Source organism: Eublepharis macularius, chromosome 3, assembly GCF_028583425.1.
Source record: "Eublepharis macularius isolate TG4126 chromosome 3, MPM_Emac_v1.0, whole genome shotgun sequence".
Lineage (NCBI taxonomy): Eukaryota > Metazoa > Chordata > Lepidosauria > Squamata > Eublepharidae > Eublepharis > Eublepharis macularius.
In genome coordinates this window covers 184,191,503-184,219,137 of record NC_072792.1, presented here as the reverse complement: position 1 = coordinate 184,219,137, position 27,635 = coordinate 184,191,503, and the positions used below count along the sequence as shown (strand labels likewise).

General features: G+C 48.8%; 1 protein-coding gene across 1 annotated transcript; it reads left to right on the top strand.

The window, feature by feature from the left end:
* The first annotated feature begins 21,032 nt into the window (after positions 1–21,032).
* Positions 21,033–22,204, top strand: TPBGL (trophoblast glycoprotein like). Its single transcript, XM_054974507.1, has one exon. The coding sequence runs from the start codon at positions 21,033–21,035 to the stop codon at positions 22,161–22,163; it is 1,131 nt and encodes a 376-aa protein (XP_054830482.1). The 3' UTR covers positions 22,164–22,204.
* Positions 22,205–27,635: the final 5,431 nt, after the last annotated feature.

Sequence of the window (27,635 nt, the reverse complement as noted above, 5' to 3'; positions counted from 1 at the left end):
AATAAATATATTAAGTACTACTGAGCCATCAAAACTTTGTACATGCAATTGGCCCATCCCAGGGCCAAACTACAAGTGATGCCTGACACAGGTTGGACACTAGCCAGCTTCCCTCAAGTCTTGATGGGAAATGTAGGCAGCTTGGCGGAATGTTGGACAAGTGACCGTTGAAAAGTCCTTTGGACAGCAGTTGGAGAGCCAAGCTGCAAGACCAGGACGCCTACATTTCCCATTAAAACTTGAGGGAAGCTGACAAGTGTCCAACCTGTGTCATTCGTCACTTGTTGCTTGGCCCCCAGTCAGTGAAATGACCAGTTCATGTCATGGCTGGAATATGATACCCATAAGGTGACAAAGACTTGGGAGGCAGAAGGCAGATAGGATCTGCCTGGCAACCCCCGGAAGAGGAAGATTTGACCCACAAAGGTGGTGGGCAGACAGCAGAGATAAAATCCTTTGGCATGGAGCAGCGTTCCATTTTTGGCTGATTCCATCCGGAGGAAAATAGTAAAGAGTCCAGTAGCACCTTTAATACTAACCAACTTTACTGTTCCAGAGGAGTTAGCCATGTTAGTCTGTAGTAGCAAAATCAAAAAGAGTCCAGTAGCACCTTTAAGACTAACCAATTTTATTGTAGCATAAGCTTTCGAGAATCAAGTTCTCTTCGTCAGATGCATGATACATGATACAAATTGGTCAAATACAGAAGAGGAGGAGGGAGAGGGGAGAGAAGGGACATATATCAGAAGGGGACAAGATGCAATTAGCGGGGACCAAAACATTCCTTTGCTTGGAAATGTAAACATCTCCTTTTGGTGTGGGGTCAGTTTGCCGTGTTAGTTTGCAGCAGTAAAAGCATCCAATTCCTATGTAGTATAAGCCTTCGATAACCACAGCTCTCCCTGCCAGATGCATCTGACAAAGAGAACTGTGGTCCCCAAAAGGGCTTTTTGGACTGGAAATGCACGGATTCTGCCCTGGGACTGGCATTGCAAAGGATTATTGCTGCATCCCACATTCTTTCCTAACCGTAAGCTGGCCTGGGTTCCCCCTCCCTTTAGTGTTGAGGAGTCCCGGCCATTCTCTGATCAATAATAAATCCCCAGCCAAACTGCTGCAGCTCTTCTGCCACGGATGCTTTCACAGTGGGCGGATCGCGATCTTCCTCCGCCATCCATCACTCCCCCATCTCCTCCTTGACCTGCAGCTGTCATTGTGACATTACAGCCCAAGACTGTAAAAATTATCCCTGGCATAAAACTTTTACAATCGAGACGAGTGCCTGGCCAGGAAATAGACACTCCATTAGCCTTCATTATCCAGAATGCCAGAGACAGCAAAGATATGGAAAATCGGGGCGGAGGGGAGGGGAGATGACAGGACGGTGCCTGGAGCTGCCTGCAGAACTGATGTTCTTCATTAGCTTCCCCTGAGTTGTAACTTATCAGCTTCTTGGAGAGAATCGGATGCAAAATTTCTTGTTTCATTCCCAAAGGGGGACAAAAGCCACCTTCCAGGATTATCATTACAAGGTGGAGTGAATCTGCTCAGATAAAGCTTGCGGTGACACACGTTGGCCTAAATGGGGGTGAAGGCGGGTTACTGACTCTAGACAGTATTTTTTACAAGACATCCCCTTGTTGAAAGCAAACGGCTACCAGCCCAGGTGAGATGAGCTTTATCTGAAAAAGCTCTTATAATGATTGCAGTGCAGGAGCTGAGTGCGAAGTCTGGCAGTGCCCAGATGAAGTGTATGGTGTCCTTAACTTGCTGCCCTAGCAGCAGCACCAGATCCAGTATTTTTTAATTTATTTATTTCAAATTTGTATTCCGCCCTCCCCGCAAGCGGGCTCAGGGCGGATAACATATTAAAATACAATTAAAATACAGTTAAAAATTCATATTCATTAAAAACAACACATTTATATCCAGGCAGAGATCGTTAATTAAAGACACCAGAGCTTTCTCCATTTCATAGACTGGCCTGTATTAACCCTAAAGTCTATGACACCCCTCCACAACACGTGTTAACGGAGTAGGTCAAAATACTCGCATTTTATAATAAACTGTATTCCAATTATTTTAGTTGGGAATTGAGCAAACCAATTCAGAAAATATAAAATACAGGCTGGATTTAGCATAAAAACTCTAAACACTGGTCTTTTCTAAGATTTACCCTACTTCTGACTTCTTTGAAAAGATGCATGGTTGGTCCCCTGCGTGGTCTTCATGACGCCAGGCAAAACTGGGCCTGCGGCTGAAGCTGTTGCCACAGTGGCAGCACTTATTTATTTTTATTTATTAAAGCATTTATACCCTGCGTTTGCGGATGGTTCAAGATAGTTTACAAAACAATTTTAAAATTTCCAAATTAAAACCAATATAAGATTGGTTTCTTCCCATGCCCTTGAAAGATGCCTACCTTTCAAAACCTCCCCAAAACCCCGAGAAAAACCCTTCTATGTTTTTATAACCCGAAGTCCGCAAGGGTCAGACTTCACCTCTATGTTGCCTTTCATCCTATCTGTTGCTTAAGTATATGCTCCTATTGCTTATGTTCAGCATTTCTTCAACTCTGTATTGGATTTTTGCTAATGTTATGCCTTTGTAAACTTATTTACCCTGTGGCATTGTTGATTGAAATGTCCTTGCTATTGACTGTACTAATCTCACACCATGTAATCCGCCTTGAGTCTCAGTGAGAAAGGCGGACTATAAATCCAATACATCAATCAATAAAAACAACGGTCATCCAAAAAATTATGCTTGCCTAAAATTAGCAAGTCGAGCAGGGAACAAACATGCTTTGGTCTCACCTGCGAGTCTTGCTGGGTGTGTGACTGTTTGTTTCACCCGCGCTAGAATCATTCCTTGGAATATTTTAGGCCTACAGTGGTATAACCTTGACACACCTCAAAGCCCTTTCGGCAGAACTAATCCCAGAAGAACCCTTCTGGCTGTGAAATCCCATTAACATGGTCTTTTTGTGCTTTTGCACTTCAGACCTCTAGAGAGGTTTCATTTATTGCTTGTAGACATCCCATTTCCTGCCTGTGAACTTGCGAGTTATCACAGGGTCAAGCCAGAGTTAGAATTTGCATGGCTGGCCTCTGGTGGAGCTGTTGGGAAAGAGGCTGCAATGGTTGTTAGAGAACTACAGAAGGCCTCGGCTCGCTCATTTCAGGAATGGCACCTTTATGGTTGCCCACTAGCATCTTAGACTTTTAAAGAAATTCCCTTATTCTTCCCGGCTTTTTCTTTGACAACTGACATGCACTGTTGCACCAGAAGCCGAAACTTACCCCCACAAATCTGTCAAGAGCACAAGCTGGTGGAGGGAGTTTCAATGCAGGGACCTTCCGAACTGGAAGCTTGCTCTTGAGAAGGCCCTGCTTCTCTCATGGAAACCGCAGATCCTCAGGCTGCTTTGTCACCCCCTTGACTCACTCAAACCCTTGCAACACCTCCTGAAGAGTGATCAACCATGGATTGCCTGGTCCCTTTACCTTCAAGGAGGAAGGAGGGGACTAGACCCTCATCTTCTTCGATGTCTTCAGGGAAGTGACATCATCAAGGAAGTGATGCAATTGTATGGGAGTGCTCCTGGGGCAGCACGATGATGTCACTTCCGGGAGTGACATCACCGCATGGCCCCGGGAGGCCTCTTATCCCTGCCTTTCCGCCTCGCCACCCAGGTGAGTGGTGGCAGGGAAGTGGAGGGTGTGAGCGAGAGATCCTCTGCCCCCACTGGGGGACCTGGGATCCCTCGGTCAACCGAGTCCAAGGCCAATGAAAGAGCTAACAGTATTGTCAGGGAAGGTTGTTGGGAATGTTGTTCCAGTTGGCAGCAGAGGGTAGGACGTGAAGCAATGGGCTAAAACTACATGCACAAAGGTACCGGCTGGATATTAGGAAAAACTTTTTCATGGTCAGAGTAGTTCAAAAGTGGAATCAGCTGCCTAGGGAGGTGGTGAGCTCCCCTTCACTGGCAGTTTTCAAGAAGAGGCTGGATGAATACTTGTCATGGATGCTTTAGACTGATCCTGCACTGGGCAGGGGGTTGGACTAGATGGTCTGTATGGCCCCTTCCAACTCTATGAGTCTATGATTCTATGATTCTATGAATTAGCAAGTGTTTACATTCAGTCATGAAACAGTTAAACTGTTGTTTGTGTGACTTAGTTAAAAAAATTATGTGCATGTAACTACTTAGCTGTCCAAGTTAAGTTTCCCACCATAGAAAGGGGAGTCTTTATTCCTAATGAAGCAAAATTGGGATTCGATGTATTGTCGAAGGCTTTCATGGCCGGAGAACGATGGTTGTTGTGGGTTTTCTGGGCTGTATTGCCAAGACCACGGCAATACAGCCCGGAAAACCCACAACAACCAAAATTGGGATTCTCTCTTGGTCAACCAGTTTATTGGGAGGGGCAATTAAGTAGAAAGATATGTAGAAGTTTATTGCTCTTTGGTTCAGTTTGCTTTCAGTCTGCTTTCGCTATCTAGGATGTAACAGTCTGAAGAAAGTCTCTGTCTAGTTCAGAAGCTAGCAAAATGTAGCCACTTAGGCCTTTCTTATTTTCTTCCCCTGCTACCCTATTCTTTATCCTTTCAGGTGGTAAACTATTTTTATAGAGCTAACTTTGGGCCGTTTCCACACATCTTACCTGCCTGCGGAACATCGCGCAAAAGACCCGAAGACAGCATCTTCTTGTGCGAAATCGCACCAGGAAGATGCTGTTATCTGGGAGTTTTGCGTGATTTCGTGCAAAACTCCCAGATAACAGCATCTTCCTGAGACCGAAGCATGTTTCTTCCCTGCTCGACTTGCTAATTTTAGGCAAGTATAATGTGTGTGTTCTCATTAACTCCAATGCGCATTTCTGCTAAACTCTGCTAATTCATCAAATTAAGAATATATCCCTACAAAGGTTGTCCCCCAGTGCAATTAAAGCCATCTCATTACCAAGCCCAGGCCTGAAACCAGATTGAAATGGGTCAAGGGCAGATGTGCCAGCCAGGAAGCCCGAGAGATGCTTTGCCACCACAAGCTCTATCACCTTCCCAAGAGAAGGCAAATTGGAGACTGGTCCGTACGTGGCTACCTCATCCCTAGCCGATGAAGGTATTTTGAGCAAACGTTATTAAACTGCCTCATTCAAAGGTTTAGGGAGAGATCCCACACCACAGCCAGGGAGAAATAAACAATTCTCATTAATGGCTCCAATTACCTTTTCCTGACAACACTTTAACAGCTGGGACAGGTGTGGGTCCAGAGCACAAGTAGTGGCTCTCACACTCCCCAGGACAACGTCAGCATCCATAGGCAGGATCTATCTGAAAATAGCAAAAAGACAAGGAAGTACTTCAGACACCGCTGGGTCTGCTTTCAGCTTGGCCTCCAAGTCGGCATGGATGAGAGAGGTTTTGTCCAGAAAGAACCTTCTACAAGCTGGAAGCCTTTTCTGGGGCTGGCGGGATCAGACTGGAGTGTTAGCAAGTTACAAACCACTTAAAACAATGGAGCTGGGCAAGATTCTGCTGGTGCAATAGTGGCATAGAAGAAAGGCATCTTTGTATTCCTCGTCGCCACTTCTTAGGTTTGCAAATGGGCTCTGTGACTGGCTCTGTCTGATTCATCCTGAGTAGGGATGCCAGTCTCCCACCAGGAGTGGAGGATCCCCCACTCTCATCCTCCACCCCCTGCCCCCGCTTACCTGGCTGGCAGGGTAGGGAATGCGGCTCCCAGGAGTGAACTCCCAGGTGGCATGGTGCACACCCAGGTGGCACGGCTCACTCCTGCATGCCACAGTGGGACAATTCGGGCTGGATTCGGCCAGAATCAGGCTGGAATTGGCCCAAATTGGGCTGCTGCGGAGCGTGGGAGTGCTTCTGTGCTCCACAGCAGCTGGATTCAGGCTGATTTGGCCTGGATTCAGGCTGAATTGGGCCAAATCAGCATTCCTGCCCTTTGCAGTGGCCCAATTCAGGCCTATTTGGGCCTGAATCAGGCCAAATTGGGCCCAGTGTGGCCCCCTGGGGAGCACAGGCATGCTCCCTGGGTGGCAAGTGCCCCTGTAATGACATCACTTCATTGCACAAGCTGGGAGGAGGCATGCATGTGTGCACGGGATGAGTGTAAGGTAGGTGCTGGGCCTCTGAGCTCCCGCCGTGGGGGTCAGGGGCCTGGCAACCCAAATTCTGAGTCTTCCACCGATGTTGCTGGAGTCATCTCCCAGTCCACTCCATATTGCCCAGTTCCCTGGGAAACCAAGGAGCTGGGAGCCTCATAGAGTGTGGAAGAGGGTCTCAAGGAGCTGTCCTGTTTATGGTGTTAGCCAGCCCATCATTCCATGCAGCTACCAATGCCTCCGCAGAGATACTGGGGATGCTCTCAAAATCTCCCAGAGCTGCCTGGAAACCAACAGGATCCATTAATCTCTGAGGGTGGACTATTCGACACGGCCCCTGCTGGGAGAAGGCTGCAAACTCGGCAGTGCTTTCAGAACATAGTGATCTGACCACAAGAAGGGGCCAAAGCTCCACCCCCTCAAATCTGATTCCGTTAACTGTGAGCTGGGGAAGGCAGCCAGGAGCAAAACCCATTTTCATGTGCAATCTAAGGTCTGATTTAAACATGGGCACTGGAGGACTCGGGCACTTTTGCAGCATCTCACTGAAACTGGACTACAACCTGCAAGCGGACCAAACTCTAACCCTATGCAACACGTCCTAGCAGGTTTGCATGCCTAGCAGCCCAATTTCAAGAGACACGGTGTGCATTCAGATAGTTTCAGGCGGATAGCTGTGTTGGTCTGTAGCAGAAGAGCAAGAGCACCTTAAGGATCAATGAAATTTCAGAGCGCTCTTCTTCAGACACGACACCTGAACAGGAGACTCCTGGCCTCCTGTTGTGCTCTAATGAAAAGGGAGAAAGTCTGTTTGAAAAACGCAACCCAGGGAACAATCAAATAAGAATCAAAGATGAAAACGAAGGAGGAAAATGTAGGGAAGGGGGGAAGGAGCTGCAAACAACTTGAAATAGCCCGGCAGGCCCTGCAAGTGCTGAAGTTGATGGCTTCCAGGCCATTTGGCTGAACCATTAAAAATCTCTTCTGGCATTGCTGCTTTCCTCCATTTTGAAACCACAAGGAAATTCAACCTCCCAGCTCCTTCTTCACTCTGGTTCCGTCTCCTTACTGCTGCTCAGTGGCTCAGTGTTCAGCAGGCTTAAAATAGACCGCTGTATGAATCGCAACCCAGCCCTAGACCTTTGCACTTGCTAAAAATGGATCTTCCCTGTTCAGAGACCTTTTGGTTACCAGGTTTGGTGGAGAAACGATATGTACAGAAGTGCTGCCAGGTCACAACTGACCTGCAACCCCAGCAGGGGTCTTCAAGGCAAGTGGGAAGCAGAGGCAGTTTGCCATTGCCTTCCTCTGCAGAGTCTTCCTCAGTGGTCCCCCATCCACATACTGACCCTGCTGAGCGTCCAAGATCTGTTGAGATCAGGCTATACTGTGCTGCTTTCCCTCCCGAAACAAATCATAGAAGCTTTGTCTTTGCCTGTCTTCAAAAGGAAGCACTTCTTCATGCGTTATGCAGTTAACCACAGAATTCCATACCGCAAAAAAGACAGGTTCGTAAAAAGAGTTGATAACTTCTTGGAGGAAAAGTCTTAATGATTGTTATCTATGATAGGTAAATGAGCCCTCCAACATCACCAGGAATGCTGATGCTTTGAGCACCACCCACATGCCCTTCTCTAGCAGCACTAGGCAGCATATGCAGCTGGGGGCAGGGACATCAAAGCATGCACAAACAGAAAGTGGAAGGATGTGAGTTAGGGATGTGCGCTTCGGATTTCTGATTTGGGAAAGATTCGGGATTCCCGAATTGGCCCCAGCATTGCTGAGCCAATTCAGGAATCTCAAAGCAAAGCTTTCCAAAGTGATTCATATTGCTTCTGGAAGCATCAGCCAAATTGGCAGCAGGGCGCCCACAAGCACTTTTCTAGCTGTTTGCATTGCTTTGCATTGCTTGATTTCAAACTTCCTGCCCTGACACTTTTATTCCCCCAATGGGAGGGGGAGGGGGGAAGCAGCGAGATGGGAAAGTTAAAAGCAACACTTTTCTTGACACTTGCAAGTGGCAAGAAAAGTGTTGCTTTAAGTTTCAAATGCCCTGCACTTTCTTCACCCGATGGAGGGAGACTCGAAGTGGGAAACCCGAATCTTTTTTCGGGTGCCCACCCCTAGTGTGAATGCAAGTACCAGAGGAGATATACAAGTAGGGAGTCAGCAGCAGTGGGCTCCAGTAGAAGCCACGGGCCGTGTGGCTTCTACTGGGATGTGTCCCATCTCACTGTGTGCTGATGTCGGTCCTGCCATACGGCCTCATTCATCTTCTGGTCCAGTTGGCAGAATCTGAGTGGCTGGTTGACAGTTTCTTGAGTGAATTCAGCAGCAGCGTTTCCTTGATCTCTGTAGCTGACTGGCACATCTGCACTTGTTTGCTAACTTTATCCCCAACACAAACTTCGGAGTCCCTCTCTCTGCGTAGATCCTTTGTTCCACATGAGGCTGCAAGGCAGGGTAGTATAGTGGTTACAGCATCAGACTAGGATACGGACAATGCTAGTTCAAATCCCCACTTAGACATGAAGTTTATTGGGTTACTTTGGGCAATTCAGTCTCATTCTACCTAGCCCTGCCTCACAGGGTGGTTGTGGGGATAAAAGGCAAGGAGCCATCTATGCTGTCAATGGCATTACAGTTGGTCAGGAACAGTTGCAGGAGGTGGCTGTTTTGTTTTGTTTTTTAAATGTACTTTTTATTTGATAAGCAGATTGCCCATTTTTAATATTAATTTCCTGATGTTGTTAATTTAATTTTATTTATGTGTGTGTGTGTGGAGAGAGAGATATGTGTTGTGTTATGTGCCGTCAAGTCGCCTCCGACCCATGGTAACCCTATGAAGGAAAGACCTCCGAAACATTCTTTCATTAATAGACTTGCTCAGATCTTGCAAACTGGAGGATGTGGCTTCTTTGATTGAGTCAAGCCATCACATTTTAGGTCTTCCTCTTTTCCTACTGCCTTCTACTTTTCCTAGCATTATTGACTTTTCCAGAGAATCTTGTCTTCTCATACTGTGACCAAAGTATGATAGCCTCAGTTTTGTCATTTTAACTTCTAGGGAGAATCGAGGCTTGGTTTAATCTAGAACCTCCTTATCTGTCTTTTTGGCTGTCCATGGTATCCGCAAAACTCTCCTCCAGTACCACATTTCAAATGAATCAGTTTTCTTCCGATCCGCTTTCTTCACTGTCCAGTAGAGATGGGCACGAACCGAAATTCGTGACGAACCAGGCCGGTTCATGGCTCATGAATCAGCGGTTCATCAGATCCCATTTCTGATGAACTGCCACAAACTTTAGGATGGTTCGTTTGGTTCATTTTTCAGTTCATCACTGCAGAAAACCTGGCGCCGAACAATCAGTTATCTAGGCAACAGGGGATGGATTTCCTGCAGACTTTCTGCTGACCTGGAAGTGACCTTCTGCTGACCCGGAAGTGGTGATTTGCTGGTCCAGAAGAGACATTTTCACGAACCAAAATGAACCGATTCATGAACCAGGGCAGGTTCATGAAAGTTCGTGGTTCATGAAACGTGACGAGCCACGAACCACATGGTTCGATTTTTTTCTGGTTCATGCCCATCTCTACCATCCAGCTTTCACATCCATAGACAGACAGACAGACAGACACTGATTTTATGTTGTTATCCGCCTTGGGTCCAATTTGTTTGGGAGAAAGGTAGGCTTACAAATATGTTGAACTAAATAAATAATTGAAACAAAAACACAAAGCTGGAGGATGTTTCCTTAGAGGGGAGGCAAAGAATCCCCTCAGAGAAAAGGTTCAGATCTGGCAGTTGTCCAATCAAAATGGGAAGGAAGTCATGGTGGGACTTAAAAAAACAATCCCGTGCCCTCTTCCTCTCCCCACCTCCTACGGCCTTGAGCATCTCCCCAGACAAAGTCTCCCCTGCCCCACCAGCGCATAGCCTGGCTGATCCTCCTGCCAGCGCATGATGGAAAGTGCATGTGGTGGACGCACAGAAGGCCATGGGGCATCATGTGCCAGCCTCTCGCCCAGAACTACCTTGGGCACAGACATTCACACAAACAGACACACAAACATTTTTAAAAGGAGAATCTAGAGCATCGACTAGTTTCTAGTATGCACACACACAAAATATCTCAGGGATGTAAAACCTTCCATCAGCTCTGGCACACAAGTTGTCACGCTCCTTAAAGTGGCATCGATCGGCTAAATATATAACAGTTCAGAGGGGGGAGACAAACAGCAGGCCTCCTTCTTGTCTGGGCTAAGAAAAGCCGCCCTCTGCCTGGGCAGCTAAGATCCCTTGGAATGCGGCATTCGCTGACCGGGCTCCCTCACGCCTGCCTTTTTGCCCGGCCCTCCCGAGTCAGCCAGCGCTTGAGATTCTATTAGAGGCTGTTTGAATAATTCATGGCACAAGAATATTTGGACAGGGAGAACCGGTGGGCTGGCATCTATTTTCAGGCACTTCGGCTGCATTTCCTTTGCTCAAAGACAAGAGGTCCCCCTTGGACCCTGGCAGCGGAGATTTATGGTCAACCTTTAAATGCAGCAAATGGCTAAGAGGGTGCCTGCGTAGGTGTGTGGGTGTAGTAAAACCTTTCAAGGAGAATTCTGGGTTTTCAGTTCTGATTTCCAATCCCTTTAGTAAGGGATTGCTCTGGAAAATAATAATGCAAATGGGTTCCAGGAGGTAAGAACACACACATGAGGGCCGAGGGCACCCCCCTGCCTTCTTTTCTTGGCCTCGAGCTTCGCAGAAACATCTGCGAGGCCTCTCTCAAAGGCAAGATACTAGACAAGAGCTAGCTGGACTGCTTTTAGGTCAAAGTAAAAGGTAAAGGTAAAAGAACTCTCCAAGATCCCTAGCCAAACTGGCCTGGGGAAAATTGCTTCCTGTGTAGTTGATGCCATTGGGTCCTGTAATTGTATTTCCTGGGTATAAGCTCTGCCCTTATATCTACCCAGGAAATACAATTACAGGACCCAATGGCATCAACTACACTGTCTCTGGCTCTTACAACTGCTCATCCTCCAATGTAATATATGCCCTCATGTGCAAATAATGTCCATCTGCTCTGTACATTGGACAAACCAGCCAACCTCTGCACAAAAGAATAAATGGACACAAATCTGACATTAAAAATGGCAACGTCCAGCAACCAGTGGGAGAACACTTCAATCTACCAGGACATCCCATCAAGGACTTAAAGGTCACTGTAGTTCAACAGAAACCTTTCAAAAACAAAATCCAACGGGAAGCTGCTGAATAGGAATTCATATGCAAATTTGACTCAGTCAAGCTGGGATTGAATAGAGACTATGAATGGTTATCTCGTTATCAGAAGTAACTGACTTCCTTAACAGAAGCAAACTGATCTCCATATCAGAAGGAGCTGTTTGCATCTACTCCTCCCTCCCCTCTCCACCTATATATCTGACCAGTTTCTTTTTGCCCTCCATGCATCTGACAAAGAGAACTGTGATACTCGAAAGCTTATGCTACAATAAAGTTGGTTAGTCTTAAAGGTGCTACTGGACTCTTTTTGATTTACGCACTGATGTAACCCTTCCTGCCCTCCCTCTCACGATCTGCCCAGGTTCACAGACTCAGCATTGCTGTCAGAGGGCCATCTAGCTTCTGCTTAAAAACCTCCAAGGAAGGAGAGCCCACCACCTCCCGAGGAAGCCTGTTCCACTGAGGGACCGCTCCAACTGTCAGGAAGTTCTTCCTAATGTTGAGCTGAAAACTCTTGATTTAATTTCAAGTTGTTGGTACTGATCTGACCTTCTGGGGCAACAGAAAACCACGCCATCCTCTTTATGACAGCCCTTCAAGTACTTGAGGATGGTTCTCATCTCCCTGCTCCCTCGTCTCCTTTCCAGGCTAAACATACTGAGCTCCTTCAACCTTTCCTCATAGGACATGGTCTCCAGACCCCTCACCATCTTCGTTGCCCTCCTCTGGACACATTGTATAATGTAATAATGATGTAAAAAATACTCATAACAACATAAAAAAAGAAATAAAAGCTTTAGCTACTCATTTCTCACATGAAGCTTCAATTAAAGGTGCAGGACATTTTTCTCCAGGCATGTTGGCAACCTTGCTCCAAGCACAGCCCGCCTCCCAGCCTCAAGAACTGCCTATGGACTGTTCTGCTACTTTCTCTATTTTCTCCCAAGCTGAAACTCACCTCGAGGCCTCTTTAAAGGCTCTGCATAGATCCTGCCATTATGTACCTCTGACTCTGCCCCAAATCTCTGCCCAAATCTCTATTGCTGTTTGCACTGGGAGAGAGCGGGTTAGAGAGCCCTCTCCCCAAGGCATGGTTGCTAGCCTACCACCCCTTGGTCCAGGTTAGGCCTGGAGACCTCCCAGAATGACAGCTGATCTCCAGATGACAGAGATAAGTTGCCCTGGGAAAAAATAGCTGCTTTGGAAGGTTGGCTCTCTGGCAATATAATGCAAAACAAAGAGGCAGCCACGGGTGACAGCAAGAAAGGGACCCCCCTCCATAGACTGATTAAGTGCAGTCACATAGTACTTTATTGCTTATAAATTCAAATTGCAAAGCGCAATAAATATGTGCACTACAAGAAGTGAGATTAATATACTATAAATATGCACAATAAATGATCATAGATGCGACGTTCAATACAAAACTCACACAGTCTCCAAGAAGCTGGGCTTCAAAAACAATGCTCAGTAATCTGTAGTCGCTCTCTTCCCGTTGTTTATTCCACAGGTCAGCAATATGGGCTCCAGTTATCAGGTAAGCGAATGAGTCCTCAGTAGCTTATATGCAAAATAATTGGTTTCCTGTCCTTTCCCTATTCCAGATGACCAGTCCAGGAGAGTCACTCCATATTGCAGAGTCACTTCCATATTGCAGATGACCAGTCCAAGAGTCTGACTGTCTTGAGTAATCATTCTGGGGGGGGGGTCCCCTTTCTTGCTTAGTTGTCTCTGGCAATATATCCCACTGAGTTCTGTCCTCCCCCAAGTCCTGCCCTACCCGGACACCACCTCCAAATCTCCAGGACTTTCTCAACCCAGAGATGGCTGCCCTACCCAAATCAGTAGCAAAGTGTCTGTCAGTTCCTGGCAGCTAGATCCCTCAGCCCCTCTCCAGTGAACATGCATTGGCTCCAGTAGAAAAGCTTTATTTAGGATTTGACAGTTCAGGTCTGCACTCCATCACGGAGCTTGGTAGAAGTGATAAGGCAAGGCAAGCAGTTCTATGTTATACTTGATTTTCCCCGCACTCAAATAACTGTTAAGGTTTTGGCGCGCAAGTCTACACGGGTCCTGTGAGAACCCTTTTTAGTTATGGCTAGACATTCAGTACACAATAATACATTCCCAGCATCTGGGCGAAGTAGCCAGAGCTGGCATCTGGATGCTCCAAAGTCAGCGCTAGCTTAGAGGAGCATCTTTCTATAAGATAACAGGAGAGGCCGACTCTGGGTCTCAAAAGTAACACTTGTAATAAGGAGAGAATGCATCAGGTGACTAATGAGCATTGTGGTTACAGCATACAGACAATCATGGCATGACTGAACACAGACATGACAGTGTCTCCCCTGGGGAGCAAATAAAAGATCCAAGGAGCTGTTTCAGATCAGAAAGACAGTGTGGAAGAAAGGTGAACTCCACATCAGCAGTGGAGTTGCCATAAAGGCCATTGGAGAAAGCCCTGGTGGGCTGTTGACACCCCACACTGGTTCCATTCTGGGATGACCCCCTCCCCAGCCACTCCAACCCCAAGTGAAGGATGCACACAAGGGGCAAGGCACAAAGAAGAAGACACCTGACCCGACCTCAGTTCGTTCTCCCTCCCTTCAGAGGGGTGAGGCCAGAATGGACAGTGATGGACCCCATTTCAGGGTTTTTCAGACTCCAACATGACAAGATTTGGGAGCTTCATTCATGGAACGTCAAGTGTCCTATCTGTTTCAATCCAGAAACTGCTCATTCATAAATAATAATAACAACATTTGGGTTATATACCGCCCTTCAGGACAACTTAACAATATCTCTAAAACCACTCAAGGTAAGCAAGTTCAACTTGTCGGACCCCATCAAGTTGCAACACCATACAGGTCCAGGAATACACATTCAATTAGAAACAATATTAATATCAAAATTTTATATTGTGCAAAGTGCCAAGTGCGAGTGAATAATTATGAACAATATGAAGAATAAATACAATTTTATAAATAGATAAATAAATGATCAAGATTCTGTCCGAGTCCAAGTCTTATTTAACATGAATTCATCTTCCAATAAGGAGCTTCACGAGCATATGAATGGAGAACAATGGGGTGACTTTCAGTCCAATGATGGATGAAAAAAGGGTGTGCCGACGGGCTTATGCGTGCATATTAAACATTCCCGTTTCGTATCTCATACTTCTTCCTGGGCACAAATTGATTGGAAGGTCACCACTATCACAAGCCATATGCATTAGAATTTACAAACGGACGAAGTGACAGAGTCCTTTGCCACAATCCTTCCAATTATGAAGCAATTGGAATTTTGGCTTTTGTCCTCTTCTTGGGGAATTACAGCCCTGCCAAGAATAATATGGTTCTACAGGAAGAAAATGGATTCATTTGAAATGTGGTGCTGGAGGAGAGATTTGTGGATACCATGGACAGCCAAAAAGACAAATAACTGGGCACTAGATCAAATCAAGACTGAATTCTCCCTAGAAGCTAAAATGACAAAACTGAGGCTCTCGTACTATGGTCACATCATATGAGAAGACCAACCAAATTATGGTTGTTGTGGGTTTTCCGGGCTGTATTGCCGTGGTCTTGGCATTGTACTTCCAGACGTTTCGCCAGCAGCTGTGGCTGGCATCTTCAGAGGTGTAGCACCAAAAGACAGAGATCTCTCAGTGTCATGACACTGAGAGACACTGAGTGTCACTGAGGTGACACTGTGACACTCAGGTGACACTCAGTGTCACAACACTGAGGTGACACCAAGAGATCTCTGTCTTTTGGTGCTACACCTCTGAAGATGCCAGCCACAGCTGCTGGCGAAACGTCAGGAACTACAATGCCAAGACCACGGCAATACAGCCCGGAAAACCCACAACAACCATCGTTCTCCGGCCGTGAAAGCCTTCGACAATACATAAAGCAGATGATTCTTATGGTTGTTCCTCTTGGGGGGGGAGAAAAGGGGGGAAACAAGCTTGTATCGGATGTATGGATTGTTAAATTTATTCTATATGTAAATGTACATGAAGTATAGACTGTATGTGGAGGTAATATTAATACATACCTCAGTACAATAAATTTTTTTTAAAAAAAAACATATGAGAAGACAAGATTCTCTGGAAAAGTCAATAATGTTAGGAAAAGTGGAAGGCAGTAAGAAAAGAGGAAGACCCAAAACGAGATGGCTGGACTCAATAAAAGAAGCCACGTCCTCCAGTTTGCAGGATCTGAGCAAATCTGTTAATGATAGGACGTTTTGGAGGTCTTTCTTTCATAGGGTCGCCATAGGTCAGAGGTGATTTGATGGCACATAATACACACACACGATAATAATCACAACTAATTATAACACACACACACCATTTTTAGTTACTATTATTCATATATAACATTATTTAAGGCAATAAGAGCATGTAAAATGTTATAACAACATTAAATTGAGATACCACCCTTCAGGACAACTTAATGCCACACACAGAGCAGTTTACAAAGTGTGTTGTTATTATCCTCGCGACAATCACTCTGTGAGGTGGGTGGAGCTGAGAGAGCTCTGAGAGAGCTGTGACTGACCCAAGGTCACCCAGCTGGCTTCAAGCAGAGGAGTGGGGAATCAAACCTGGCTCTCCAGATTAGAGTCCTGCCACTTTTAAGTGACTAGCCCAAGGTCACCCAGCTGGCCTCAGCCGGAGGAGTGGGGAATCAAACCCGGCTCTCCAGATTACAGTCCTGCCGTTCTTGACCACTACACCAAACTGGCTTTCTCTTCAGTTAGAGAAGATCATGTTTCTCTCCCAGAAAGGTGTGAAGCTATTTTACTTACAAGCAGCTTATTGCTCAGGATGGAGCCGAGCTGGCAAAATGATGAGAAAAGTTTGCTATCTGGCTTGGCTTGCCAACTGCCTGGAGAAAAAATGCCTTATCCATTTAATAAAGAGGCTGGATGGAATTTCATTTGTCTGCATGCCTTGAAAAGCTTTCCCTGCCTCTTTCTGTACATTAAGCCATTGGGAAAAGGACAGGACATTTTTCTTTGGCCCTTGTTTGCTACCCACTGTTTGACAAAGTGGCCCATCTGGGGCATTTCGGCTGCTTTATGGATTTAGGCATGGCTATCCTGTACTTTTAACCGAGGGCTCCCGAGGCAACCTGCAAATTCTATTCCTATAGGAATGATTAAAACACACTACATGGAACCATGACAACAACAGCTAATACCAAAACAATTGCAAAGAACCCTATTAGCAATAATTAACAGCACCGGCAAGAATTAGCCACAGAAGCCACACCAGAAACTGGCAAAGCCTTGGCGAGGAAATGAGCAGCCTGCAAAAACTAATTAAAAACCACAGCAGCTGTAAAATACACTAAAATCAGAAGAGACAGAGAGTGATTGGAAACAGCAGTGAAAATAACAGATGCGGAGCAGTTACGAGCAGTTTTTAATCACATTTTTAACCTGTTTACTCAGAAGTAATTCCCCAACAGAATTCAAGGGAGTTTTTCCCCTCCAGGATTTAGACACAGGACTGCAGCCCAAGGTCCAAATAGAGGTGCCAGCAGGTCTGGAGAAAAAATTTCCTGTCCCTTTAATAGAGGCCTAATGTGTAGAAACGGGCAGCTGAAGAACATCCCTTGGCAAATAAGGCATTAAGCCTTTACTAAAGGGACAGAACATTTTTCTCCAGGACAGTTGGCAACCACAGCTGCAACAGCAGCAGTCTGTGGATGGTGCTGACTGGCTAGTGCCCATGCCGCTACCAAAAAACCCTCCTTTTATAAATGCTCCAGTTCCAGGGAGTATTTTGCTTTCCCAGAGTTTGTCTCTTTACAAGCAGCTAATAACTAGGTGACAGGGGGGAGACAATGGCTTCATTTGGTTAGATCTCAGAAGCCAAGCAGGGTCAGTACTTGGATGGGCGATCACCAAGAAAGACTGCAGAGAGAGGCAATGGCAAACCACCTCTGCTTTTTGCTTGCATTGAAAGCTAAAGTCACCATAAATCGCTTGTGACTTGACGGCATGTGTACATGTAATGAGGTGACCAGCAAAGGCTACAAGGATCCCTTTAGAGGTTGGCAGCCTACCTGTAGGCTGAGGCACAGAGGAAGGACCAACAGGTAAACCAGCATTGGTGTGCATGTCCGTCATTCAAATCCTGATGCTGAAAAATAAGTCTAGCTCCTAAATTTTGGGGCTGACTCCTAAAGACAAAGAGCCAGTTTGGCATAATGGTTAAGAGCGGCAGGACTCTAATCTGGAGAGCCAGGTTTGATTCCCCACTCCTCTGCTTGAAGCCAGATGAGTGACCTTGGGTCAGTCACAGTTTCTCAGAGCTCTCTCAGCCCCACCCACTTCACAGGGTGATTGTGGTGGGGATAATAAGAACACACTTTGTGAACCACTCTGAGTGGGCATTAAGTTGTCCTGAAGGGCGATATATAAATTGAATGTTATTGTTATTGTTAAAGTTTATCAAGGTCTGGATTAACATATTTATGGAGGGGGGAGGGAAGATACTGAATTATTTGATTCCCAGCTTGGTTAATAAAGGTGGGAGAGTTTTCCTGAATTGTGTGTTTCTTTTTTAAAATCCAAGCAGCCACAGTCCCATAAGATGTAAGTTTGCTCGGGCATCTGCATTGGATTGAAGCCTTCCTCTCTAGCATTTCTTCTATGGAGATGTCCAGGCAGAATAATAATATTATATTCAGCACATTAGCATGCTACAGTTTAGCTTAACAATTGATCTATTTTAATATTGCTTATATTTAATTCTCCTTAGTTTACAGCTACATGTTAAAAAAAAACCCTTTCCATTTTCCCTGAAATTCTTGGCTTGGTCTATTATGCCTATAAGAAGTTAATTTTGCTACTGATGCATATTCATACAATTTATTCATCCAATCAGTCATGTCTGGACAAGATTCTACCTTCCATTTTGTTGTATATACTACTCTCACTGCTGTAACTTTATATTTAAAAAGTCCGTTATGCATTTTTATTATATTACCTGGTAAAATATTTAATAACATATTCATAGAATCATAGGGTTGGAAGGTACCTCTAGGGTCATCTAGTCCAACCCCCCTGCACACTACTCCCCCCCCCACACACACACCCAGTGACCCCTGCTCCATGCCCAGAAGATGGCAAAACACCGTCAGGATCCCTAGCCAAACTGGCCTGGGGAAAACTGTTTCCTGACCCCTATTTTTAGGATCCAGCACAAAGTATGAGTAGAAATATATCAAGTTTTTAAAAAAGCATTAACATATGCCAAACCCTTCTTCTAATGCATGCTAACCCTCCCCCCCCTTTGCCCCACACTGCAACTAGAAAGCTTCTAGCTATGGATCTGGTTTTCAAGCTTGAGCCTTTGAGTGATTCTGCCGCATGCCTCCGACATCGTTCTAGCACCCAGAAAATTGTGCAATTTGTTTTTGACACTTCAAGACGGCCTTTTTGGGGTGGATGCAAGCAACTGTCAGTCACTGCGCACTGTGTACGGAAGTCGACTCGGGCAAGTTTATTTAGATGCGTATTCCACACTTTTCTACTGGAAGGAGAATGTTGGTGGCTCCCAACAATTCTCCCATCTGTTTTATCCTCACAACAACCAACTTGCAGGGTAGGTTAGGCCGAGAGTGTGTGGTTGGCCCAGGGTCATGCAGTGAGCTTCCATGGCAGAGTGGGATTTGAACCTGGTTCTCCCAGAGCCTAACCGACTCCCTTCTTTGCTTCACTCCACCCACCTCCTGACTGTTACATAAAGGCTCACGGAGCTCCCCTCCTTGTTGTATCTAAAGAAGGGAGCTCTGACTCTAAAAAGCTGAAAATCTTGTTGGTCTGGAAGGTGCCACTGGACCCAATCCTGCAGCTCCTAATCTGACACTTTCAACCCCTGTCTGGAAGTGACCTGCATGTGTGAATTAGCCCATACAGGTCAAGCACAATATTTCTACGTTTATTTCCCAGTCTGCCTTGACATACAACCTTTGCTCTTGGTAGTTGCCAGGTACAACTGGGAAAATTCCTAGATTTGGGGGGTAGAGCCTGAAGGGGATAGGGTTTGGGGAGGGGCCTCAGTGGGGTAAAATGCCATAACGTTCACCCTTCAGAGCAGCAATTTTCTCCAGAGGGCCTCTCTTGCCTGGAGATCAGTTGTTATTTCGGGAGGTCTCAAGCTACCACCTGGAGGCTGGCAAGCCTAGCTCTACCCACTCTCCCTCTCACTCCCTCCCTGAAGCCCCCCTTCCTCCGAAGCCCTCCTCCAAACTGTCTCTGTCCAGCAACGGCTTCGTTCCTCAGTACTAAGGAAGCCCAACCAAGTTCACGCGCCTCCCCTCGGCTCGCCTTCCTGCCCTATGACTCATTGCACGAACCGCCCGTGACCCACAGGCCATCTCCCCCCACACCCTCTTTTGTCAACCCCAGCAGGAGCCTTAACTGGAGGAGGCATTCCGGAGCCCCCAGCCCGCTTTTAAAGCCAGGCTTCCGTCCCAGCGCATGCAAAAAACTGCGCCTTTGAGAACGCACAGCGCGCTTCTCTCCCCGAATACTCGAGGAGGCAAAGACTGGCATCGCCAATTGGCATTTGCCTGGGGGTAGGGGTTGCATGGCACCTGAAAGGGCTGCCTTTGGCTTGCCCTCGCGAAATGGGCTGCGAGCCAGTTGAGGGCCAGCTCCCCCCTGCCCCAGAGGCCGGCGCTCCGCCCGAGGGGGCAACCCTTCTCCCTGCTTAACCTTTCCTAGACGGGCCTAAATTCTGATGCCCTTGTCGTCTCCTCGCAGGCCCTACTTTCGAGAGTTCCCCGGCTAGGGTTGCCAGCTGGAGTCTGGAGGGTTTGGGAAGGGCAAGGATCTCAGAAGGGTCCAATGCCATCGAGTCCAGCTTCCAAACCAGCCGCTGTCAAAGCCTGGAAACTGAGTTGGTCTTTAAGGTGTCACTGGACCCGAATCTTGCTCTTCCAGGGGAACTCATCTCTGTTGCCAGGAGTTCCCTTGTAATTCTGGGAGATCTCCACCCACCACCTGGAGGTTGGCTACCCGACGTCGTGGCTCCCGGCTGTGCGCAGCAACCCACGTTCGGGCGCCTTTCCCCCTCCTTCCAGTTCAAATCCCTCTCGCCGGGTCAGTTGGCCAGTTGGTGCTCCGCAAGCCAATCTCAGCCCTCGACTCTTACCCCCCTCCCTCCCCCGCCCGGCCTCCCTCCCCGTCGCAACCTCCAGCCAGAAGCCGCCCGCCTGTCCGAGGGGCAAGTCCCGCCCTCTTTCCCTGCCGAAGCCCGCCGTCCGGGCAAGGAGCCACCAACCTGCCAGGAGAGAGGAGAGGAGAGCGCCACACGCATCCCTCCGACGCCCGCCAGCGGAGGGAGGCGGGCCGGCCTGCCTGCCTGCTGCGGGAGCCCGCGCTCCCTTCCCTCCCCCGCCTCTCCTAGGAGCCGCTCGGGGAAGCCCGAGAACGCCGCCGCCGCCGCCATGAGCCGGAGCGAGCCCGTCCAGCTCCGGCAGCCCCTGCTCCTTGGAGAGGCCGCAGCGGGCGCCGGGGCCGCTTGGCTAGCCGTCTAACGCCACCGCCGAGGAGACCGAAGGTGCTGGGAGGCGGCGGGGAGGAGGAGGCGCCGTCCCTTCTTTCCCCGCGTCCGGCGAGGATGCCCAAGCGGGGATAGCATGGCCCAGCGCCCGGCCGGCGACGGAGCGGCCCCGCTGAGCGCCCGCCGCCTCTTGCCCTGCGCCATCCTGGCGGGGATGCTGCTGCTGCCGCTGCTGCAGGCGGGCCGGAGCTGCTCCACGCCCTGCTTCTGTTTCGCCACGCCGGACACCCTCCAGTGCCGCCTGGTCCGCCTGCTGGAGCCGCCGCCCGAGCTGCCCGCCGCCGTCCACAACCTCTCCATCACGGGCGGCAACTTGACGGTTTTACGCACGGCCGCCTTCTCCGGAGGCTGGGCAGACGGCGAGGCCGCGCGGCCGCTGGCCAACCTCACCCTGCTGCTGTTGACCCACGACCACATTGAGGCGCTGGAGGAGGCGGCCTTCGCCGGCCTGCCCGCCTTGGCCACGCTGGACCTGAGCCACAACCGCCTGCGCTCCGTCGCGCCGGGCGCCTTCGCCGGCTGTGCGCAATTGCGCACGCTGAGACTCAACCAGGCGCTGCCGGCGGCGCGGGACGCGCGGGCGCTGGAGGAGCTGCTGGACGGCGCCCTGGTCAACTTGAGCCTGACCCGCTTGGAGCTGGCCGGCAACCGCCTGCGGGAGCTGCCGCCCTGGACCACGCTGCCGTCGGGCCTGCTCCACCTGGACGTGCGCAACAACTCGCTGCAGGCGCTGCCGCCCGAGCAGCTCGACGGCTTGGCCGCGCTGGGCCCGCTGCGCCTCCACCTGGGCTCCAACCCGCTGCGCTGCGATTGCGCCTCGCTGCGCCCCTTGCTGGTGTGGCTGCGCAACGCCACCGGCCGGCCCGCCGGCGACAAGAGCCTCCACTGCGCCTCCCCGCGGCACCTGCGGGGCTGGCCTGTGTTCCGCCTCCGCGCCTCGCAGCTGGGCTGCCGGGACGGGGCGGACCTGGGGCTGCCGGAGGACGGCGGCCAGCCCAGCGAGCCGGAGACGGCCTCCTACGTCTTCTTCGGCATCGTCCTGGCCCTCATCGGCGTGGTCTTTCTCATGGTGCTCTACCTCAACCGGAAGGGCATCAAGCGGTGGCTCAGCAACCTACGGGAGGCCTGCCGGGACCAGATGGAGGGCTACCATTACCGCTACGAACAGGACAGCGACCCACGGCGGGCCAGCCCCGGCGACCTCTGAGGTCCTGTGGGCAAGCCAAGGCATGGCAACTTGTGATGGGAGGTGGGGGCACCCTTGCTTCAGGGCTTCCAAACTCAGGGGGCTAGAAACACGCCCATCTCCCCATCTTTGGCAAACTCTTCAGGGCACCCACCCCCAAATCCTACCCCTTTGAAGATGGCCCCCTCCCCAGCCTGATGCAGAGACAGCCCCCCCCCCATGTAAAAACTCATGTCTGAGTTTCATGGGGAAATGCACCCGGGTACCTAAAACTGCCTTCGGGTCCCTGCAGGCAGCCTGTAACCTTCCAGCGCAAGGAGAAGGTCGTATATGGGGGCACCTCTTGCCCAGCTTTGAGAAATACATCAGGGTAGCCAAACCATCCTGAAGATCTCAGTCCCCGGAGGGACACTTGACCATCTATCCATCACTTACCTTCACACACCACTGTCAGAGAGACCCTAAAATGATTCCATTGCACACCCCAACCATACGCAGGTACCCCCATCAACCCTGTTACTGGTGCTTGGGGTGATTTTTAAAGGAACCCCGCCCCCCCGCCCCCAGTTCTGCTCTGCCCACCAAGATACAAAACGTTGCCATCTATCCAGTATACATTGACTAATGAATGCAGGTGCCACGTTTGCCTCTCCTCTATTGTGTATATATTTATGTGGCCAGGGGCAACTCACTGGCAGCCCATTCAGAGGCCAGAAACGGAAGGCAGAGAGTTATATGCCTCCAATTTTTGACAACAACCCCCCCCCACAATAATATATAAAACAATTACAAGATCCTGTTTTTTGGCTTCACCCCACACCTGCCCAGACATGCTCCTTTCTGACCCTTAAGTGCAAGGGGTGGGCACCAAAAAGGGGTGGCGCCTAAGCCACTGGGGAAGCACTGCACCCAGCCATCTCTGCCTCCTCTTACCAGAGGCACAAATATGTACCCCCCCCCCTTAGAAGGCTGTTGCAGAAGTGGGAAAGTATTCAGGACTGATGTACCATAATCCTTGCAATATTCGGCATCTGATTGCAGACTTCGGCACTTCAGGAAACAACGTGCATGTAGCCCTCCCCGGGTGCAGAAATCTAGCCATTTCCAGAGCCACCGAATACCTAGCGCAGGGCAATTCCCTGTAAGTTCCCTGCCCTCCCCATTACTGCATGGTCCTGGAAGATGCAGCACACGTTACTTCCTTTGGAGCAACCCCAATACAACCAGCAAGATTGTTCCAAAGTAAGTATTTTGCGGCTTGCAGGCTCAGCCTGTGCTAGAAGCTGTTATGTTGCAGTCTTCAAACAGCTGGTGTGGGCCTATTTAATTCAGTGTCACTACCTCTCGAGGAAATGTCTTCATGGCGCCAGGGTCCATGGAATAACTGGAAGAAGAGAAGGGGGAACGTCTGTCCCCCTTTCCACAGCCTGCCCCCTTTTTTGGTCTGTAATAGCTCCCTGTTAGTTTTCTAAAGACAACTAACACTCAAGAGAGGGGGATCTCTTCTGAGGAAGATGCATTCTTCATAGCTGGGGAACGTGAGAGAATCCCTGGACATATTAACTTGGATTTACTCGAGGAGAGCAAGGAACGAAGTTAACATTGTCCTTGGTGCAAACCAGTAAAACCCCTTCTTCGCTGGGAAAAGCTGGAGATACCGTCTGTTGCCTTGAACTGGCCAGGGGTTCCTGGGCCAATGCCATCCCTCTGGGGAAAGTTTGGACTTTGCAAATGGCCAAACGCCGTGGGCTCTACACTGTTCCGTTCATCGTCTTGGATTTTACGAGACCCTCGCGCCTGCACCGGGTCAAAATGGCTTCTTCCCCGCTGTTTCGATTTCTGAACCGCGACCACCAAAGCTATCCGACTGGTTGGCCACTGTGCAATGCAGAACGTGTGCAGAGGATTTACACGGGAGGATGTCAACTTCCTTTTGGTTTTGTTTGACAGAACTCATGATCTCTCAGGCACAGGATAAGGCCAATGGACAACTGTAGGAAACTCCGCACCCCCACCCCGGCCGGCTGTCTGCATGTGTCTGACGCACGCAGGAAAAACTCAATTTAACGTCTTGACTGTGAAGCATCATAATCTTAGGTTAGGGCTGTTTTGTCAATCTTTATGCCAGGTGAAATGCGCTCATTCTAGTCCATAGGTTGGCTTTCGAACAGCGCCTGGCTGGGCTGCTTCAGCTACGAAAGGAAGCTTCGCCAGCCAGAGGCGCAAAGAGCTGGCACGTCTGGCTGGCCATGCTTCCTGCAACATTCAGAGCTGCAGCTGGTCTCCGCCTAGAGGGACGAGACTGAAACTTGCATCTCTAACTGTATTGTATTCTTTTTTCTATAAAGCTGATTGCAATAATTTCAGAATATTCTTGGCTGTTGCGCTGTTATTCCTTAGCTCGAGGCAGGAGCAGACGTGGCATCCACTCCCGGCAAACCTCGGGCGGCAAATCAGGCGTCTGCGCTTCTGCTTCTCTTCTCTTTTCTGGTGACTTTTGCCCATTTTTTCCCTCCTTGATGTTAACCATGGTTTCACATTGCATATATGTCGCTACAAACCAGGGTCCCTCTTACCACAGGCTGCAGTCATGGTTTGAAATGGATTTGCAACTGATAGTCAAGAGCATCAATGCTTCGTTCTCGTGGCCCCTTCTTACATGCCCAGGGTAAGACCGATCGCCACTTGGGGTCAGGAAGCAGTTTTCCCCGGCCAGTTTGGCTAGGGAGACTGACGGTGTTTTACCATCTTCTGGGCATGGAGCAGGGGTCACTGGGGGTGTAGGGGGAGGTAGCTGTGAATTTCCCACATTGTGCAGGGGGTTGGACTAAATGACCTTTGAGGTACCTTCCAACCCTGTGATTCTGTGATTCTATAAATCTGATTTGTCTTAACTGGTTTGCGTTGATTCGCAGGTAATTCAAAACCATGATTAATATTGGAAAAGACAGAAAAGGGGAATTACTCCAAACAGAGGCATTCACATGGCTGACCTCCTAATTTGCAATCCGTGGATTGCAGGGAATCAGCATTACTTATGTTGTGAGTCAGGATGCGGGCACAGGAACATGGAATTTCAGCCAGTAAATCCCTCCTTGTGCACAAGATCAAATTAGAATGAAGACCAGTGCTGCATTTTGAGAGTGGCCATGGCGGAAGTTTCACTTGCAGGTTAGCCCCAGCTTCGTAACTGGTGTAGCTAATATATACACTAGCAAGCTGGATAGGCGATTTCTTCCTGTATGGTGGAGGTATGCCGGCCCCCAGTACTGACCCTCCTTTTATGCATAAGGCACAAATAACATTTAGCACCACATATGTATTTGTGCGTGTATGTGTGTGTATGTCCATCCGTCACTTAAAAACAAAACCAGTTGCAAGATTTCTCTGGGGACTGAATGGTGATGTGTTGATTTGTGCTCGGGTGCTAGCCAATCTGTGCTCAACCGTCTTTTCCTGAGCCCGCAGGGTCGTTTTGGAGCTTATCAGACTCCTACCCCATTGTTTGGAAGGCAGAATAGCGCTACTTGTCATTCACCAGTAACTTTGCCTTTTGTTTTGCTGTGATTATTTCGTATGCTTGATTCATCTGCAGCTATTTCCCCGTGGGCTTGCTGCCCCCAAGTAGAGATTCCTTTTTGCTTGTTATACCCAAGCCTGAATTCCGTAGGCTGATTGGTGGGGAGAGACCTGACGGATCTGTCCATCTTCCAAGGGAGTGTCTTGGAGGCACCACTCCCCACCCCCGGGGCCATCCGTTCCTGTTGGCCTGTTTGCTCCCCAGTCTTGAGAATTTCCAGGAGATAAAATGGCAGCCATGGGCTAGTGGATGGTGTGAGCCATTCGTAAGTCTAAACTGGGTCCTGGGGAATTCTGCAGAAAAGAGAACGAAGGGCCAGACCCAAGGAGTGTTAAAATACAACGAAGAGAAAGTGAAGGAAGATTGGTCAGCTGACTGTGCTCAGGGGACAGCCGTTGGGGTTGCCTTGACCCACATGGCTTCCAGCCAATCCAAGGACTAGGCTGGGAGCCAGTCAGGATTTCGGGACGTCCTTCCGTATGGCAAAGGAAGGAGTGGACTGCAGCCAGCTGGCGGAGGCCGGGTCCCGTAGGAGGAGGTAGGACAATATTTGACAGCCTTTGGCTTGGACAAAACCATACGACGGAGAGGATTCTGCCCTTTCCGTGCCACAAACACGCAGTCAGTGTGGCATATTAGGAAGCTTGTTGGACTTGGAAGCTCTGAGTTCATGTTCCTGCTCAGCCATGAAACTCGCTGCGTGACTTTGGGCTGGTGGGGTAGCTGTGTTAGTCTGCCGTAACAAAACTAAAGAGAAGGCCAGTGGCGCCTTAAAGCCTAACAGCGTTTATTCCACTGTGGGCTAGTCATTCTGTCTCTCTGCTTGACCTACCTCACCGGGTTGTTGGTACAAAATGAGGGGGGAGAGAACAAAATGGGTGAGGAAGGTGGGCAGGATAAAAATGGTTTGACGGATTGGTTTTTAAGCAGTTTAACGGTCCGGGCTTCCCCTCAAGATCCCTGGGAATGGAGTGAGGTTTCTGGGAATTCTCTGTGGAAGATCCGTAGCCCCTTTCTCAGAACTGCAGCCCCCCCGCCCCGCACCCAAGAACCCGCTGTTCAACTCTGCTATTGTACAAATTGCAGCTCCGCGGGTGCCCTTGGAAAAGATCCTCAAGAGGGCAGGCCAAGAATTGTTACAGAGGTAGGGAGAGTAGTGCACGTGGCAAAATTAACTTGAGGAACTCACTGCCACAAGATGTGATGGCCCCTGCCTTAGGGAGTTTTAAAGTGAGAAAAGACAAATTCACAGAGCTTCAGCTAATGTTCAGGATCAGACGCAATTGGGTGGCACTAAATCCCAGTTGCGTCAGATGGGGAACAGCCTTGATGGCCGGTGTATGGGAATTCCGAGGAATATTTTATTTCCCTTGTTGAAACCAGGATGCTGGAATAGATCACCACGGGGTCTGACCCTGCCATGGCCAATCCCTTTCTTCCCCAGCTATTGTTATCACCACCAATGTTGCAGACCAGTGTGTATGTTGCAAACATGGGTTTGGATGCAGTGGGAGGAGTTGAAAGGGGAAGCCCCTCCTCCTCCCCTCCCGTCTTGGCTCTCTCCTGAGGTTGCAAAGGACCATTGGCCAATGGGGCTTCCTTCCTTTGCCCCTTAGTTTTCACTAATTCTTGTAATTGTTTTCAGTGTCTTACATTTCTTGTTTTTGTATTTCATGATTCCCTTATCCCTGCTGAAACTTACAGAAGTACAGAATTCAGCATCTTAAGAGAATCTTCTTTTAAGAACACTTCCAAGTTTCTAGTCCTTATGGTCTGCAGGTGTGTGAATAGTCGGGAGATGCGATGGTCACTGGGAAGGGTAGTTTTAAAAGACAGAGCCAGCGGCAGGGCAAAGGCTTTGCTCTACACTGGAGCTGTGTGAAAGGTTGTGAAATGCCAGAAGGGAAACTTCA